This window comes from Podarcis bocagei, assembly GCF_964188305.1.
Source record: "Podarcis bocagei genome assembly, chromosome: 5".
Lineage (NCBI taxonomy): Eukaryota > Metazoa > Chordata > Lepidosauria > Squamata > Lacertidae > Podarcis > Podarcis bocagei.
The window spans coordinates 55,592,070-55,605,312 of NC_138129.1; the positions used below are offsets into that span (position 1 = coordinate 55,592,070).

Here is a 13,243-nt window from a genome sequence, read left to right on the forward strand (position 1 = left end):
GATATACGTATAAGCTAAACAAGCTCTAGCTTAGGGCCCCACTCTCTTGGGGGCCCCCAAAAAAATTTAAAGGGAAAACCCACTGGATGTACATTTCCAATATATAAGATTAAAAAACAAATAAAATAAAACCTACATACAGCAACAGTGTTTTGTGTTGTGTAGGCTCCTATTATGGAAGTAATGGGCCCCGCCTGCTCGCCAAAATATCACTGGTTTGCTCATTTCTGTATATAGGGTGCCTACATTCTGCGTGGACTGGTTGCATGGGAACGTGTGCAAATGGCTTTAGATAACTATTAGGTCCATAAATTACCACATAGCATATATTCAACACAAAAAAAAGCAACAGTTTGTTGTTGACAAACGACAGCTGGACATATAAAGGGCCTCGGTAGCTTAGGGCCTCATCAAACCTAAATCTGGCCCTGTCCTTACCACACCCTCAGGAGATGCTATGAGGCATCCCAGTGGAGACATTTACTGCCCTTCCAAAAAGGAAATACGGGTGGCTGATGGGCCCACACATGATACGCCTTGTTAAAATAATGCCATCCACACAGGCAATGCCTTTTGTTTAACAAAGATGTTCAAAGTAGCTTGAAGTTCACTTGAGCCTCCATGAGAGCAGTTCCTCAGGTGTGGAAACAAAGGGAACACTTGAAGCCAGGCATGTCTCCGCTCATGCCCCTGCAGTTCCAACATTATTTTCCTTCCTGTCTTTTCAGTCCCAGAATGTTCATTGCTCTGAAAATGCATCATGTTGCATCTGCTTGATACCATCTATTTCAGCACAGGGCAATCAACACAGACCCTCCCAAGTGTCTCTATTGTCCAGTCACGTCCCTGATTTAGAGAAGCTGTCCCAGTTTCTGATTTGATCCCAGAATGTCCCACTTTTTCTTAGGATGCCTCTATTTTATTTTCAATGGGAAAATGTTGGAAGGTATGGAGTTATCCAGCCCCCGAGCTGTCTGATGGCAGTCCTGCATAGGGAAAAAGGAATAAAAGGAATAATGGTGAAACCTTGTTACACACCCAAATATTCAAGAAAATTAAAGACCAGTCCCAAAGGAATACGACCACTTGTGTATAGTAATAAATAATCCTCTGTATTTTGTCATCTATCATAAAGTAATATACTGCCTCTGTAAGGGGAAAGCTAGCATCACATTAGGGTCTCCCAAACTGAAGTTGAGTTCAAACTGTATTGGATGGAATTATGAGTCCTGAGTTACTGGAAAAGAACTATAAAGAATGATTTTAAATGATATATGAGAGGCCATATACTCCTGAAAACCAGTTGCTGAGAAGGGAGAGGTCTGCTGCTGTTGTGGTCTGGTGAATGTTCAATTAATAATAATAAATAATAAATAAATAAAGCACTAAAAAAAGTCCCCTGGGACCACAAATGTTTTTTTCTTTCTTTTAAATGCCAAGAGATCATGAATGTGGGTGGGTACCCAAGTTGAGAGAGGTGATTCCATAATGCAATGAAGCCCCCCCCCCCAGAATTAAAATGAAATAAAATTCAAACCACTGCAACCAGTACAATAACCCAGTGAGGAACTGCCAGCCAACGCCCAGGTGAACAAGCGTGTTTTAAGGATGCACTAAAATTTTGATCACATTCACAATCTGCCTTATTTCTTTCACTGTCCCAGAGAGATGTGAGATTGGGGGTGTCATGGGCAGTGGCGTAGCGTGGGGGGTGCAGGGGGGGCTGGCCGCACCGGGCGCAACATCTGGGGGGGGGGGCGCGGAAGAGACTCGAGTGCTAAAATCCACGGGTTAGGGGGCGCAAATTATTTGCCTTGCCCCGGGTGCTGACAACTCATGCTACGCCACTGGTCATGGGGAACTATAAGGGTCCAGCTGCCTTGCCCTTCTGGGACTAGGAATTAAGGGGTGAGCCAAGGCCTTGAGGGCTGCCTGAAGATATCCAGTAGCGACAGCAGGCCTGGGAGAGAATCTTCAATTCACTTGAAAGTGTGAGCAACTGCCATCTTCAGTTCAGTTGGAAGTGCAGGCAACTGTCTTATTCCTCCTGTGTTGCATAACGAGGACCTGTTTCTCCTATTTCCACAGGCAAAGTCAGGGCAGAGAGGGGAACCATCCTGAAGATGGATGCCCCACTCCCACCTGACAAGTTTTTTTAAGACGCTCCTTGATTGTCTTTCCAGTCTAATTCACTTGCTGGATGGGAGCCAATGTTACTTGTAGTTCAGCAACAACTTGAGGGCACCAGGTTGAAGGAGGCCATTTATATGGAGTGGTCAGGCACACAAGAAGCTGTTTTATTCCAGGGCAGACACTTTGTGCAGCCAGCCAGCCAGCCAAGCCTTGCCTATCCTCCTCCTTTGAGGTAGATTTAAAATTCCAAACAGTGAAAATCAAATCAATCAAATCAAAAACCTCGCCCATTAAGTAGGGCACACTTTTCTTCAGCTCAGTGGAAAGTGCAGAGGACAGTTGTTTGTGCATTCAGTTGGACTGAAGATGGCAGTTAACTGCACTTTGAAACTGAGCTGAAGGTGGCAGTTGCCCACGCTTTCAACTGAACCAAGGATTCTCTGTCCCAGGGCTACTGTTGCCATCTTCAGTTAGACCCCCAGACCTTGGCCCTCCCCTAAATTCCCACCCACAAAACTTCCGCCTCAATTTCCATTTTGGAGACCCCAATGTGATGCTGGAATTCCCCTTACAGAGGCAGTATATTGCTTTATGACCAGGTAACAAAATACAGAGGATTATTACACTATCCACAAGTGGTCATATTGCCTTTGGAGTGGTCTTTAATTTTCTGGAATATTTGTGCATGTGATAAAGTTTCACCATTATTCCTTTTATTCCTTTTGCTAATTTTGGTTTTTGTGCTAATTTTTTCACATTTTTTTTCACAAAGACAGCTATCTACCACACTCTCTTGTTTGAAGTTGCTATGGTGGCAGCATGAAGGTCCTTCCAAAATTTGGTGATGATACGTTCCATGGATTAAGTGTTTGTTAAGGTCCTGGTTTTCTTTCAAATACAAATTCAGTGAAGCCAGCTCGGGGGTTCTGGTGACACATACAATTTTATTGATGCCATCCATCATCTGTTCCCAAAACCTTGCCACCATAGGGCATGCCTGCTCCCCACTTCCTCCTGCCAGCCCTTTAGGTTTGGCAGAAGTCTCATGCTATTGTAGTACTGCTCTCTTGGAGGTTGCTCAGGGTTCCCATCAACTACCGCTGGCCCAAAATGATGAAGAGGGAAGGGAGGAAGAGAAATATTACTGATGATGACATTAACAGATTTATAAAGTTTTACAGCCAGAATCTATTGATGTGGCGTATTTGAAGATGAAAAAACAAGAGAAAACTAAAGATATAGGTTCCAAAAATAATAAGAAAAAACAATTACAATTGTATTACAATTACAAATGATAACAATGACGATTATTTAACCAAGGATCTAAACTAGGATGATTATCTAACCAAGTCCTACTCAAACCCACTAGGGCCCATCTATTTCAATTGAAATACTTCTGAGTAGGACTAATATGGGGTACAGCCCTGACTACTAGTACCAATAATAAACAAAATCCAGAATCTAATCCTAGGGGCACGCCCTTATGAGTAAGCAGGTAGAAGAGGAGGAAGAAAGCCAGGCTGGAGCAGACTGTGGCCGAGAGCCTGCAAAGGGAAGCCCAGGATGGGAAGGAAGGCCTTCTCCACCTGAGGAGGAGGTCATCCTCCTTTTCTCCTGCTTGTCTGCCTGGCTGTCCTGTGTTTTGAGGCCCTCCCAGAATGGTATCCTAGCTGCCATTGTCTCATGATAAGGCTTTGGAGTGTTCAGCTCTTTGCAGTTCTATTCCAACGACACCAATCACTTCATCCATATACTCTCTTAGTTCGTTTTTCCTTCCTTCCATAGAATTGGAAAAACAAATAGCCTAACATTGTGAAGACAGTTTTTACACATTCCCGAGTGTTTGTGGATCAATTATGATTATCTCCAGTGGTAAGTCTAGTTTCTAACGCATTAAGCAAGCTTAACTTTTTCTTCTGCAGGTGGTACAAGCAGCAGTTGTGTGCATGGCATTGCTCTAGGGCATGTTCATGGGCAGACTGGTTGGCTACAGCTGTATCTGGCGCATTAGGGTGTGTGTGTGTGTGCGTGTGTGTATGTATGTATGAGGAAGAGAATGATGATGCCAGTTTCTACTCCAGAATCACAAAGCAGTGTTATGTCATTCTGGCACCTGCTTGCAAATGCTTGTTGAACTCTGTGGAAACTCTCCCTTTAAATAGTAACCGTTAAAACTTTTGGAATTATGGTGTAGCACTTAAGAGGCACGGACAGAGAAGCAGACCCATTTCATCCTCCATGCAGAATCCACAAGACTGAATTTGGTGGGTGAGATATAGCAAACATAGTGCGCTCTAGGTGCCGTAGACTCAAACTCTCATCACCCCTGACCATGGGCCCTGCTGGCTGGGGATGATGGGAACTGTAGTCCAAAACATTTGGAGGGCCATAAATTGGCAAGCATCTTAAAAAGTAGAGACAACACCTTGCCAACAAAGGTCCGTATAGTAAAAGCTATGGTTTTCCCAGTAGTAATGTATGGAAGTGAGTGCTGGACCGTAAAGGCTGATCGCCGAAGAAGAAGAAGAAGATCGCCGAAGAAGAAGAAGAAGATCGCCGAAGAAGAAGAAGAAGATCAAACCTATCCATTCTTAAGGAAATCAGCCCTGAGTGCTCACTGGAAGGACAGATCCTGAAGCTGAGGCTCCAATACTTTAGTCACCTCATGAGAAGAGAAGACTCCCTGGAAAAGACCCTGATGTTGGGAAAGATGGAGGGCACAAGGAGAAGGGGACGACAGAGGACGAGATGGTTGGATAGTGTTCTCGAGGCTACCGGCATGAGTTTAACTAAACTGCAGGAGGCAGTGGAAGACAGAAGTGCCTGGCGTGCTCTGGTCCATGGGGTCACGAAGAGTCAGACACGACTAAATGACTAAACAACAACAACAAGAACAAAATTGGCAAGCCCTGTGATGGCTACACAACATCACATTTCCTTAGCAGGTGGCAGGATGACCTTGCTACCATTTGGTCCCCATTTTCTTAACTGAGATATATATGATCCATACATATCCAGTACAACCTCCAAATATCCCCCCCACATGCTCACAACAGAGCAGGGAGAAAGGATGGAGGAATGCAGCTTTGTTGTTAATCACAATTTGACCTCACAGATTATCCAATAAGGATAATGTGAAATGTCTTGGGAAACTATTGGACATTAATTCTACTATAAACTTGATAACAAAGTATTCTGCTATCTTATAATGGAAGTAGATAAAAAAGGAGGAACTCATAACATAACTTCTTTTAATGTGTTTATCAGTTTCCACAGTTGAAGGCTTAACCAAGTAGTCAGGATTGACATATTTGTTTCTTCTGCTGCTGTAGCAGCATCTGAAGAAGTTCAATAGTCATTCTAATCCTCTTTATCCCTTTTTGGATCATAACCCATAGTTGCATAGCTTTGATTGACATAACTCAGAATCAGCTCTATAAAAATTAGGGAAAACATTACGCAGAATTTCCAAAAGCTCTCTGCAAACACCACCTTCACTTTTCTCCAAAACCACACAAACTTGAAAAAGTTACATCCCCAAAAGCCTAAATTCCATGTCAGAGGCCAAAAGTTGGTGCACCGTAGTGAAACCAACTATGGACTGCTATGCCCCTATTTTGATGGAAGTGTATTAAAAAACAGCCCATACTGAGTGGGGTTGTGAGCTAGCTGTTTAAGCACTAACATGCACACAAATACACACGTTTCCCAAGGTAAAATGTGGACAAACCTTTCAATCAAAACAGAATTTTGGAATCATTTTTGTAATATTACATACTAGAAGTGTGTTTGTTGTTTTTTTTTAAGTATATGCCTTTGCCATGTGTTTTAGTCTTACAAGACTAGATTATAGTACACATTACTCTTCTGACTATCTGCAGGTCTGCTGCCCATCTACTTTGGAAGTCTAGGATTTTGTTACATGCTGGTATTCATTTGTATGCTATTTCTTCAATGGAGGAAAGGAATCCAGCAGAAGCGACGTGCAAAAGCCTGGGTGAAACAGCTGAAAACGGAATCGTATTTCCAGCGCGCATTGGCTCACAAGGAAGCTGAACCTGGAAATAAAGCAGAAGCCTGCAGTCCCGAGTCTGATAGCATCCGAAAACCACAAGACAGCTTCTCGGCCAGTGAGATCACCATAGATAGCAGTGGCGATTCCATCCCATCAGCTCAAGAGCCGTACAAGCCAGTGTTTCAGGAAATACCATGCACCTGCGTGCTCTCTCACATGCCGCCACTGCTTGAGCATTCAGCTTCTTACCCTTGCTCAAGTATCCGAGCCAAAAGCATGCCATTCAACTCACCTCTGAAATCTGCCACGTTGACAAAGGAGGCATACAATCTCTGTAGCAGCATCTCTGCCTAGCAGTAAGATGAACCAGCAAGTCTTCATGATTTTAATTGTACCCCAAATAAAGACCAGATGCAGAACAATTTCAAAACCGACTGTGTTGGTTTGTCATTCTGATGTCTATTGTATGTGAAAGGCTGCAGCTCAGTGGGACAGAACATGTTTAGGATATAGAAAAGTTCCAGGTTCAATCCCTGGCATTCAGGTAAGAACCCCAGGAGTATGCTGCTCGGGTCCAATCCCAAAATGGTATGAAGTCTCTGGGTTGTAGTCAAACTAGTGCTACAACCATGTTCCACTGGCAGGAGGATTTCTGCTTGTGCAACCTAACTCTCTTTCTCTCCCTCTCTCCTTTCCCTGTATGCCCCCTAAAACTTATCCCCATGGCTCCCCCAACTCTCCAGAGCAGATAGGGGGTAGGTACAGGGTACACACTCACAGGTAAAAGAGCGGAAGTTCCATTACACCAATGTAAATCCTTGCACTAATGGAACAAGTGAATTGGATGAGATGAGTGTCAATGTGGAGAATTATTAGCACAGGAAAAGATTAATCTGTCCAACTGTGTGCATAATGGAATGAAAGCCACACAATTTTTAACATTTCTGAACTGAGCCGGCTTCAAGCTTTGAACAGCAATAAACATCTTGTCAGCTTATGCTGCAAAGCATTTCCTTAATATAAAATTTGATTTTGAAAATAAAATGCCAATTACACCCCAAACAAAGTGTTTTTATTTAAATTTGACATTCACAAATGCATGATAGGTGCAAAATTCTGTAGCTAAAACCAGCTTTAATTCATACAAGTTTTTCTACAGTTCTAAAAGATATCCAATTTGCTTATAAGATGTCAGCAATTCAGCCAATATATATGGAAGGCCAGCTTAAAATAAATTATTTACACAATGCTCAACTAAAATTTTAGTGCAGTAGGCTAACACAAATTATAAAGAAAATAAACCAAAGCAAAGCTAAGAATCTTAGCAAATAATTCTGTTCAAAATTCTAAAAAAACCCCCCACAAAACTGACTGGCTATTCCTATGCGGAAAAGCTTCTCCTAAGACAAGAAACACTGGAGGATATGAACATGGAATAGCTCAACTTTTTCTGGATAGTTTTAGTTCTCTTCACTGTAGCTAAAACACACAAAGGACAAGATCAATACAACTTTTCCAGCACCAAAGAAGCAGCTGTCTTAAATACTTCAGAGAAAAATAAACTGTCTCTTGCTCTTAATGCTGTGGAGTCCTTACTATTAAATCCTCTTTTTATATGACCACTCCAAACCAAATGTTTTAAGTCACACATTTGTTTTATAAATACACATCAGTTTCATTTCTGCCATCACAAGAGATGCTACAAACAAATTTTATTATTGTGTATTAATTCTCAACCAACATATTTTCAATCTTGGCTGAAGGGCAACAGGGATCACTTCAGTTTTCAGAGAATGCCTCATCTTCACTGGAAGCATTCCAAAAGTGTTAAAATAAGAAACTCAGTATTCACCCAAAGGCCTTCAGTACTGCAGCACTAAAGTGGCTATCCCAGTTTCGTTGGCATTCTTGAAGAAGCAGGTAAAAAAGTTAACCATAGCTATAACCATCTATGTGCTTCTTCCCAACACAGAATGCCACATCACAATGCTGAGGATACTAAACATTGAACAGAAGCTTGGATTTAAGCTTGTGGCTCAAACCCATTTCCCTCCTTTATTTCCATATGTTGCTGGGAGAAGTTACATTAGCACTACTGCATGGGGCTGTGTGCTCCACAGCCTACAAAATATAGCAAAACACTTGCATTGTAAAACACAAGCAGCAAACCGTTAGCAACCTGAGCTAAAACAGTATTCCCTAGAATACATGATTTAGTTCTGCTTGGTATGTTACTGGTGTTATAGTCTTCACAGCCCCATGGGTGTTCCTGTTAACATACGCAACTATTGTTCTAACCACAGTACTTGGTTTCTTCTTCAGAGAGAAGAAATTAGACCCAGTTCACTTCCGGGTTAGCGCCTCCGGCAATGGCGGATTTCCTCTGACCAGGAGGAATCCGCTTCGTGAGAACTAGGGTCTGCACCGCTGTGGCGAGGCGGAGACCCACTAAAAACCCACAGGAGGGAGAAGCCTGTGGACGTGGGATTCGGCTGGCGCCTTTTGCGCCTCCCCTACTTGCGGGGAAACCCGGTTTCGGGGATCTGGAGCGACATGGGGTGAATGGCGCGGTGCTTCAAATCGACTGCTTTTTTCACGGAGTGAAGCCGCATTGCTGTTGCCGGAGAGCGCTGACTTTTTCCTGTGGACAATTGGATTTTAAACAACTGCCCGTGAGTAGAACGGAAAATTGGATTAAGAAATTTTTTAATTTGGCACCGAAGCGGGAAGGTCTAAACAGGGAGTCCGCCTTCCGCTTTTGTAAATAGATTGAAGCAAAGACATTGCAAGCTAGAGCCTGGAAAGTCGTTTGTAAAGGACTAAATTTCCATCAGCTAAAATTACTAAACCCCCCTTGGAAGCAGGAGAAGAGGGGGGAATCTTTTTAGACTGTTTAAACCTGCAGGAGAGAGAGTAAAGAAAGATAAATTTCCACCGTCTTGATCCTGGGAGCGGGGTGTCAGAGACAGACACTTTGGGGAAGTTCACTGACTGTGGATAAAACGTTTTTGACAGATGGTTAAAAAAGAGAAACATATTGATTCCAATGTTCCCTTTTGCACTTAAAAGGAACAAAATATCTGGAAAACGAAAGGAACTTTGTTGCTAGATCTGCTTTTAAAAAAAGATGGATACAAATAGAAATTGTCTCCTCTAGAGGGAGCCTGTGAAACTGTTGCTGGAGTCGATCTGGGGAATTTTACAGCTGTAGAGATAAAAGATCGTGGGAACTAGACACCGACCTTGAACAAGAATGTGCCCAGAAGAAGCTTTAGTGCTTGCTCTTTGCAAGACAAGTGCTTTACTGGAACAGCTACATGAGAAGATGGATTTGATGACTGTTGCAGTTGGAAATTTTGGACAAACAGTGAATACTTATATAGAAACCACTCCAGAATTAATCCAGGAATATGCTTTGACAGAGCATGTGGTGAAGAAGATAAAGGCGGAGGTAGTTGCTGAACCTCAAATACCAGAAATGGAGAGAGCTGCGGCCTTGCAGGAACATAAATTGCTGTTTTTGATGACTGAATCTGGAGAAAGTCAGATTTGGAGAGATGGAGTACTGTTTGGTCTGGAGATGGGAAGTTGGATAGATCCCCCTATGCAGGGATGTTTTGACTTTTCGGATCTGGCTTTGGGCCAGGGGGAGTTTGGAGTTGTGGGGGCCCTTAACCTTGGAGGGACTTTGAAACATGCCTTCAAATATCTTTTGGATCTCAGTGTTGACTATGGAGAATGGGCTGACTTGCTGAGAAGGGATAAAGATATTGCCAAGTTGGAGTCCCCCCGAGAGAAAGGAAGGAAATTAAGAATAAGATCAGCAGAAGATAAAGTAAAGTACAGGTATAAACATGAAGAAGACCTGCAGAAGGGACATGGAAAAGACTTAAGAGCCTCGGATAGAAGGTCACCAGGTTGATGGACTAGATGGATGGGACAGAAAGGACTGACAAAACCCGAGACCAGGAAGAAGAGACGACGGATGAAGAGTGGAAGAAAGTTTTTAAAAAGTATTAGAAAAATGTTGGAATGAAACTATTTGACTTTAGTAGAAATGTTAAAAAGAATTATGTATAAATATGTTTTGTTAAAAAGAATTAAGTATAAATAATATTTAAGTTTTAAGCTTTAGGGTTTTTTATGGTAAGATAAGGTTAAATAGTTTAAGGCAATTCAATGACAGAATATTGTGAAAGATGGAAAGCATTTGCTGAGACAATAACTAGAATACAAAAAAGGGAGGTGTGAGGAAGTCGATGAAACAAGTTAATGAAAGATAAAGATTTGGGAATATTGGATTTGCTTTTAAATTTTTTGTTTATTGATTCTGATGTATTGTGCGTTTTTTTGTTTTTTGACTTTTGTTTTTATTGACTTATATTGTTTAATCTCTCTTTTTGTCTATCTTTTTTCCTTTTCTTCTTTCTTGTTTTTTTCCTTTTTCTGTAATTTTAAATTCTCAATAAATATCATTTTTTTTTAAAAAAAAGAAATTAGACCCAGTTCATGTTATCAGAGATGGGTGGAGACCTACTTTTTATCATCGGTCCCCAAATCACACCAGCAAAATGGACCCATGTGAGTTTGCTGAATGATGTGGTTCTCTCCCACATGTGCCACACATACACTCAGGAGCTGGAAAATGCTACTGTGGGAAGGAGCCATATACTGTAATTAAAACAACACACAAGTCTCTGCACAATTCCCTTGCTGCTGAGGCAACATGAACTGGGCTTTGGAAAGCTTTCTGCATGAGAGGCATCCTTTGAAGTGAGATGGTTTCCAAAAATGTTTCCCTTCATGAAAACTGAGATGGTAAAGTTCCGGAGGACTATCACTTTAGTAGTTGAGCATCCAGCCAGCCATGAATATTCCAAAGTATTTGAATGGGATTCCCTATTATGGTAAATATACACCTCAAAGAAAAATTAAACAATTGTCAGTTATTTGCTTAAGAGTGGGGCTAGAAAAGAGCTTCCTTCCATATTAACCATACAAACTAATCTTCCAAAAATACCTTCAACAATTTGGCATACAATCATATTACATAGGTACAAATAAATACTAGCCAAGTTATTTTTATTGCTTCATTTAATTTGGTCAACAGTTTTATACAGAAAGCAGATTAAAAAAGTGGTTGATACTTGTCTGAGAGAGCACTGGTTTTCAGTAACCTTGAAATATTTTTCTACTTCACTGGGCAAGGTCAACTTGCCCAGGTAGGAAACTGGTAGTAAAAAATTAGAGAACCTATGAGAGAAATTTGGTTTTCAAGGCTTTTCATTATTGTAATGTTTTTGGAGGAATCGTTTCCATCTACTCTAGAGTAAACCAACATTATATCATATCTCCATGTACACTAGTCTTCTATTAACAGCGACCAGAGTGGCTGGGGCAACTCAGATAGGTGGCATATAGATAAAAGTATTATTATTATTGTCCATGGCATGCATATTCAGATGACTGTAAAGTCTGTACTTTGTTGTGTTACTTTGCTGATCAAATTAAAAGTGAAAAGGTAAAATCCTTTTAAAATATCAAAGAATTCTTAAGTTTAAGCAAGGGAACTGTAAAAAGGACCAAGCTGCAGTATACATCAACAGACTCTTCACATTTGCACACACTTTTTAAAACAGCACATGTGGAGTCCCCAATCCAGATATGAACTGCGGTGCTGAATCAATGGGTTAATCTTTACTCTCTGTGTGGTGATCCCAATGGAAATCCCTCCCACAAGCTATTTGCCGTATGAGACAATTTCAGAAGGCAGGATTTTCATCACAACAATGATACTGGGAGCGGGGAGGGTTAACCCTCTTCTACTCATGCAACAGGGACACAGGTGGCGCTGTGGTCTAAACCACAGAGCCTTGGGCTTTCTGATCAGATGGTTGGCGGTTCAAATCCCCGCGATGGGGAGAGCTCCCGTTGTTCAGTCCCAGCTCCTGCCAACCTAGCAGTTCAAAAGCATGTCAAAGTGCAAGTAGATAAATAGGTACGGGAAGGTAAACGGCATTTCCGTGTGCTGCTCTGGCTCGCCAGAATCGGCTTAGACATGCTGGCCACATGACCTGGAAGCTGTCTGTGGACAAACGCCGGCTCCCTCGGCCTACAGAGCGAGATGAGCGCGCAACCCCAGAGTCGTCCGCGACTGGACCTAACGGTCAGGGATACCTTTACCTTTACTCATGCCACAAGGGACGCGGGTGGCGCTGTGGTCTAAACCACTGGATCTCTTGGGCTTGCCGATTGGAAGGTCAGTGGTTCAAATCCCCACTCTGGCACTCATCATGCTCCTCCATACACCAATCGTGATTTAAGTCATGCAAGCCACATAACCCGGAAAGCTGTCTTTAGACAAACGCTGGCTCCCTCAGCCTGAAAGCGAGATGAGCGCCACAACCCCATAGTTGTCTTTGACTGGACTTAATCCATCCAGGGCTCCTTTACCATCCTTTTTTTTAACCTTTACTCATGCCATATTGCCAACCTGGATCAGGACACCACACTGCTATTTAAAAACAACACTATGTACAAATGCAAAGATACACTCCATGTTTGGCCCGAAATATCCCCAACCTTTTCCTGGCTCACATAAATCAAGAAAGAAGTAAAATGAGAGTACAGGTAAGTCACAACCTATGCTTATTTTACTAATGCAATTACGGCTTTGCGCAGGTTGGTGGGGAAATAAATACATGGAGAGTGGCAGAATCCCAATCTTTATTTCCCCAACACACACCTGTGCAGAGCTGTGATTGTGGGATTATCCATTAGAGGCTTACGGGGTCCCAGAGCCCTCCTGCCTGGGCAAGCACATACTAGGGTTTGGAAGGGAGATGGGAGGACTCTAGGACGCTGTCAGAGCCCTTGTACAGCCTTCCCCAAGCCAGGCAAGCAGCCCTCCAACTTGCAGGGGCCCTGGTTCCAGGAGTTCCTGACCAGGAACATAACCCCCATGTAAAACAACCTCTGATTTGCTGAGATTTGTATTAAGGTGAGGAAATTTAATTCAATAAATGTTAGCCAAAATAGAGGGAAAGTCTACAGAAAGGCTAGTAACTGCACTTCTTCTAAAAGTTTTTAATACTA

General features: G+C 42.2%; 1 protein-coding gene and 1 long non-coding RNA gene across 3 annotated transcripts; both read left to right on the plus strand.

Annotated features, from left to right (window-relative positions):
• Positions 1-1,856: 1,856 nt before the first annotated feature.
• On the plus strand, positions 1,857-3,976 carry LOC308586562. 2 transcript variants are annotated; one of them, XR_014007943.1, is made up of 3 exons: positions 1,857-2,365; positions 2,906-3,000; positions 3,919-3,976. It is a non-coding gene; the product is annotated as an uncharacterized lncRNA (long non-coding RNA). The 2 variants fall into 2 exon arrangements; XR_014007944.1 differs by having other exon boundaries at positions 2,906-3,010; positions 3,919-3,970.
• A 121-nt stretch (positions 3,977-4,097) lies between these two features.
• On the plus strand, positions 4,098-6,578 carry TEX38 (testis expressed 38; the record flags this gene model as incomplete). Its single annotated transcript, XM_081195506.1, has 3 exons — positions 4,098-4,145; positions 4,328-4,397; positions 6,015-6,578. 3 exons carry the CDS (start codon positions 4,098-4,100, stop codon positions 6,500-6,502), a joined length of 606 nt encoding a protein of 201 aa, XP_081051632.1. The 3' UTR covers positions 6,503-6,578.
• Positions 6,579-13,243: the final 6,665 nt, after the last annotated feature.